Here is a 6,000-nt window from a genome sequence, read left to right as displayed (position 1 = left end):
AGTGATTCTTTGGAGTAATCAGAAGGAAAATACGGTTACAGTCACACAAGAATGGACACATTTCGTCATTTAATGTCAGGTCATGCAAGAGTGTCAAGCTAAACTAATGAAAATAGCTGATCTACAAGCTCACAATACGTTGCATCGCAAATCCGTGATGCATCACGAGCTTGAAATCAGCTATTTTCGCCATTTCAGAAAATGTGCGTTCCATTTCTTGAAAAGTAACGGGTTTGGTTTTGGACATGCAGTACGAGGTTTCCACCCAACAGCAACGATATGTAATACTGTATGTAATATAACTCTATCTATAAACAAAGATGGACAAACTAATTGTTATCAGTCATCATAGTAAATAATGTCTTGGCCAGCTAACACTTATTATGTCTGGATTATTTCTGAGGGCACAGCTCTCAGAAATAATTATCATGCTTGCATCTTGCTCACCTTCTTCTGACCCTTCTGTTTACAAGGGCAAAGGTTTTAAAAAGGCTATTGAGACACACTCACCCTAGCGTCTGTGGCTCAGAGTAATTAGGTTACAACACAATGAGCCCACTCAAACCTTTGAACAAGCAGCCATTTAAGATGATTACATCTAATCCCCATGCAAATCTGGACTGGCTGCTTCTATCACCTCCATAGTCAACAGTATTAATCCTTTGGAACGAAAATGAAAACTGAACATTCGAGTCCTACCTGGTGAAACAGCTCCATATCAATTTCAGCTTCTGCCTTCCATGATTGCTCATCTGGAGGGCAAGTGAAGATAAGCAGTGTTAGTTGGAGAGCATAGATAATTAAGAAACAAATATAAATAAATAAAATAAAACACAGATTTCTTACCCGAAACATTCTCCTGAAATATGACTTTGGTGTCTTTGAGAAAGTTCTTGCCAATGATGAAGACCTCTTCTCCGCCCTTCACTGAGCAAGTGTGGAGTGACTTCTTGAGGATCTCAGGCACTCCTGCAGGCTGGGCTGTAGAAAAGGCAATTAAAGCCGTTTAACCCCAACTTCTGCTTTTCTATTCTTGCAATTTCCAGTGGGGCACAAATGCTACTTCTCAGCATTCCCAACAGAAAAAAGAACTTGACCTAAATTCCTAAATCTACCTTGTGATTTCTTGGAAGGCACATCTGGGGAAACTAATTAATTTTACTTTATTTGCGAGTAATATGTGAGTGACAAGTAATAATAAAATGTGTGTGTGTGTGTGTGTGTGTGTGTGTGTGTGTGTGTGTGTGTGTGTGTGTGTGTGTGTGTGTGTGTGTGTGTGTAACTATATGTAATTAGTTCATAATTAAAATTGCTACCTATAGTATTAAGATAACAATTAATCAGAAATAGCAAAGATGTATGAACCAGTTAACTATGATTGTTACTATAGCCTCAGTGTTCTCAATGCTAAATTAGTATTTTCGAGTGCATTGTTACTTGAGTCACATCTCTACCTGGTGAACACAGGATGCTGGAGATATTTGGAAGTGATTTTAAACATTAACTGTCCTATTGTCACCGGAATCAAACATTCTTTCTGGATTTTCTGTGACTTGCAGGAATGTGGCAGACAAAGAATTGAAACGCAATAGAGCTGAGGTACTTAAAAACAGATAAGAGCGTATAATCAATTATTAGTAATAGGTTTGGTGGTCTATAACAAGTCCAAAAGGATAATTATTTAATCTTTTGTGACATCGATTGATTGATTGAAAAAAAAAAGAGAGAAAATCTTCACAAATCAATATTTAAACTGAATGTCTTGAAGAAGAATAACTAAGACATTCACTATGCACACTTTGAGACATTTAACAATAGGCTACAGTGTAAACTCAACTGGTTGAGTTTATTTTCTTTTACAAATCAACAGAGACCTCATGTTTTTATAGGACTCAGACCGTTCCCACAGCCTTACAAAAGCCAAATGTTGCTATAAACATGTCAAGGCTCCTCCCACTGACCTCGTCTTCCCTACAGATTTCACAGGTCCCCATAAACCACTCCGTTATGCACATATACGCACACACACTTATGTTAATGCTATTTCTATTTCACATTTTACAGAAAGACATTTGATTGCTTGCTGCTACTTGGTAAACAATAGAATTAAGTCCACACAGCTCTTTTACGTCTTTCTTTCCTTCTCTCTCCTTGCAATATAATTCTCCCAACAATACTTCGAACGAAACTTTCTTGTGGCCCTAAGCGGTCTATCCTGTTTTTGAGAGCGACCACACCCTATACTTTATTATGAGGAGCACTTGAACCTGAAGGGTGTCTTTACACATTGTCTTCAAATACAAACATCAAAAGACAATGGACTCCTGACCTGAGGCTACATTAAACATTAGACGCGAGACCTCTAGCTTCAAAGGAAATGGTTCAATTTATGCTGTCAATTATTAACTAAAGTAGGTTACTTGTAAGCTATCCGTTTTGCCACTCTGAAATGGTTTGTTTTGTCATACTATGGCAAAACCATTGGTAAGAATGTATATGGAAATATCTGTGGTGGAATCTTTTCCAAGCATTCATAATCAGGTATACAGGTATATCTTTTCATTATGTTATGCTGTTTTGTTTACTTCCTTGAATAATACAAAACCACTCACTACAGAGGATGGGACATGATGGAGTTTGTAACGTGAGCAGGGATCCATCGGGACGGGGGATGTTGACCCTGAACACTAGCCTTGCACGTGTGCTCTTCTTCTTGGAGCCGGCCACGCCGATGCGGGCCTCTACATCGGCATTACGGAGCTTCAGGATCCCAGCACAGTCCACTCTGTAGAGGAAGGCTGCAGTTAATATGGAACGCTTGCCGTCTGACACAAAACAATTCTCCATCTGCAGATCTATACAGTAGCACAGTCTCAATACTTCACAGCTCCCATCAGGGGCCACTTTGTAGACTACTTTCATTCTAAATAAGTAACGGCAATTATTCAAACAGGCTCTCTCTATGTAGTGTATGAAACAATGCAAAAATCTTGTATTTCTTCGCTCTATATTAGAAACCTTGTTATCACCATAATTCATCTTTTTTTTCCTTTTTCTAAATTCTACATTACATAAAAAGTAGCAAAAATTGGTGTTTTACAAGCTCACAATGCATTGTGATACGACATGTGATTTGTACATCTAAAATCTTTGCTATTTTTGAAAATGGTTTGATAATTTGGGAAAATGCCCAAAATAGGGATGCCAGATTGAAAGTGGTTAAACCTGCCTGTAGGGTTTATACATATTTAACCAATGAAAAGTATTAACAAGGGCTTGTGGCTAAGTAACTACATTGGTTCTATTTGGAACACAGGTTATCCCGCCCACCCCCATTTTACACATACAAGGTTTCTGCCCGACAGCCATGTCTTGCTCATTCAAACAAGAAAATAGGAAGAAATGCTCAGTTCATGTATTGTGTGTACATTCGAGCAAGGCACATACGCTAGTGTCATGTTGGTGCTCGGATCCAAGGACACCTCAATAACAGTTGTGCCCTCAACGTCTATCTCCTTGCAGGCCGTGGTGTTCCGTCCAGTCACCTTGCAGGCTTGGTAGAAGCCGTGAGGCTTCACACGTCCAGCATCATTACCCACAAACACCTGCAATGCCACCGCCTCATTTACTCCCTCCAGCTGTGTATGATATGGAAACTCACATTAGAAAATATTAGGTCTGCATCTGCATTCATCGGAAAGTGCGTTTTTAAAACTTTTAAAAAATGGTATATCAACGATTATAAAATATATATAATAATTAACCACATGAAGTTATTTCATACTTCGTAACGGTGCACAACAGTGTCATACATAAATAGTGAAAATAGTGGCTTTTACAGACTCACAACGTGTTGCGATGTGACGCTTTGTGAGCTTTTAGATCCTCTAGATTCACAATTCTTATTATTTTTTTGTGTTACTGCTGCTATTTGGCATCAGACTGCACTGTGATTTGCACTGAATCATTTAAAAAAAGAAATTATCATTTAACACATCTACAGTGTAAAGAAAAGTAAAGCTTTTAAATTATATAAAAATGTAAACAAATGTAAGATTAATTAAAAACACAAATAAGACAAATATTTGGTATGGTATTCTTTAAAAGTAGATAATAGAAATGACTGACCACATTTTGTGACTACTGTGATCTGTCTGTCTGTCATTCAACGTTATGATTTAAAAAAAGTATCTCAATGTAAATAAGCGTATCCTTTTAGTTGACCTTGTACCAGTGAACTGTACCGTTACAAAACTGTACCCTGTAATCAACAACAACCAACTATTTGCATTAGTTTGTTGTGATTGTGTGTTGCCTCACCACATTTTTAATGACATAAAAATGCCTGGAGGTAGATCTGTTTCAACACATACCTGTCTCTACACAACCTCCAACATTCACTGAATCACTAACTTAAGAATGTTTATTCAGTGAGGAGTTTTGCAACAATGAGCCTGAAGCTAGTTGATGGTGACGTTTGATGAAGGTGAGGCAAAGGGCTAAAAGCACATAAAAAAAAAGAATAAAGAAAAAAAGAGAAGAAGAAAAACAGTAACTAACACATTTACAAACTGTATTATTAGTTTAAAGTTTACCTTTACAGTGGGGAATCCCTGCTGAGTACGGTCCTTGACAGAACCTCTGCTACCCTCAGTCAGGTAGCGGGCTCTGTGCTGCGTCTCAGGCTGGACTAGGATCTTCAGCTCTTTCCCTTCACACTTTTGAGGATACTGCACTGAAAGCGGTCCTCCTTTCTGACTGGTGGGCTGAGGACCATCTGGAGAACTGAAAGACAGACAGGTTTGGCAGAAACATCACCAGATTATTTCAGATTGGCAAGAACAAGTTACTTTTTGGATGGGAATGCAGTATTCCATATCCATAGTTAATAGCCATACTGTATCACTGTAGTGAGCAAGAGGTCACAGTATGACCTCGACTAGCAGTAACCCATTCTGTTCCTTGATTTGGTTTGTCTATATACTGGAGATGGAAAATCCATTCAACTGCTGGTGTGTTTCCTTTGTTTGGAAGAACCTTGTCAGCACTTGGAAACTGTTCACTTGTTTTCAGTGATGTAGCCAAACCATGACGGTGATAAGACATAAATATCTATAACAAGGAATGGGAAAAACTGTGGGGACCTCTTTGATAAGAATCAGAATAACACTGTGCTATGAGCAGTGGGAGTCAGGCCACCTATCAACAAGAGTATTCAGACTTATCAGTTTCTTTAATCTTCTCTGTTTATCCTCCAGTCTTTGAAAGAGCTCAGTGTGATTCATCGTGGCTGAACATTGTTTATGTTTGGGTATCCTGCCACTCCCTATCTATCTAACCCTGTCTCTTCAGCCAGTAAGTAGGAGGAAGAGTAGAGCCTGTGGTCTATCAAATAGTTCCGTCACAATGTTTCATTTCCTCACACTTACTCTTATAATGACTGAAAGTGCTGTATGACTATAATCGAAGAACAAGCTAGACCAGGGGTCTTCAACGTTTTCAGGCCGGGGACCCCCAAACTGATGGGGAGATGGAGCAGGGACCCCCTACCACCTCGTGGGGTGGGGGGGTCGGGGCTACGACATATTTTTTTATTTTAAACAAGTACAAGTTACAGCGAGCAGGGTGGGCCGTACCACTACCATTTCTAAACATACTACTTATTAACTGAGAACAAATGTCAATAATATCAACAATCTGTCAATTGCATAGTAATCATGTATTCAAGCTATTCAAAATGGATAGAATCATGATTTATTTTTTAACATAAATGTGGAAAAAGGCAAAAAAAAAACATTTTTTGAAATCTTTTTTCTTTTTTTTTTTTTAAGCAATAATTTCGCGGACCCCCTGCAGTACCTCCGCGGACCCCCTAGGGGTCGCGGACCCCCTGTTGAAGACCCCTGAGCTAGACAGTAATTCAGATTGACACCCCCAATCCTGGCCTGTATTATTTCCATTATTTCCAACTACCAAAAGTGTTTAGCCACTGCGACTAAA

At 38.8% G+C, this 6,000-nt stretch overlaps 1 protein-coding gene across 2 annotated transcripts in view; it reads right to left on the bottom strand.

Moving 5' to 3' along the window:
• nfat5b (nuclear factor of activated T cells 5b) overlaps positions 1-6,000 on the bottom strand; it is a 40,308-nt gene that overhangs the window by 8,797 nt on the left and 25,511 nt on the right. For both annotated transcript variants that reach the window (XM_080729315.1, XM_080729316.1), the window contains 6 exons: positions 4,596-4,785; positions 3,448-3,638; positions 2,613-2,785; positions 847-981; positions 700-752; positions 1-7 (listed from right to left, as the gene is read on the bottom strand). The exon at positions 1-7 is cut by the window's left edge and continues 126 nt beyond it. In XM_080729315.1, coding sequence (XP_080585441.1) covers positions 1-7; positions 700-752; positions 847-981; positions 2,613-2,785; positions 3,448-3,638; positions 4,596-4,785 — 749 coding nt within the window. The remainder of the gene's footprint in view (positions 8-699; positions 753-846; positions 982-2,612; positions 2,786-3,447; positions 3,639-4,595; positions 4,786-6,000) is intronic.

This window comes from Nannobrachium achirus (assembly GCF_963921795.1).
Source record: "Nannobrachium achirus genome assembly, chromosome: 7".
Lineage (NCBI taxonomy): Eukaryota > Metazoa > Chordata > Actinopteri > Myctophiformes > Myctophidae > Nannobrachium > Nannobrachium achirus.
Note: the sequence above shows the minus strand (reverse complement) of the source record. Positions and strands in the feature narration are given on the sequence as shown.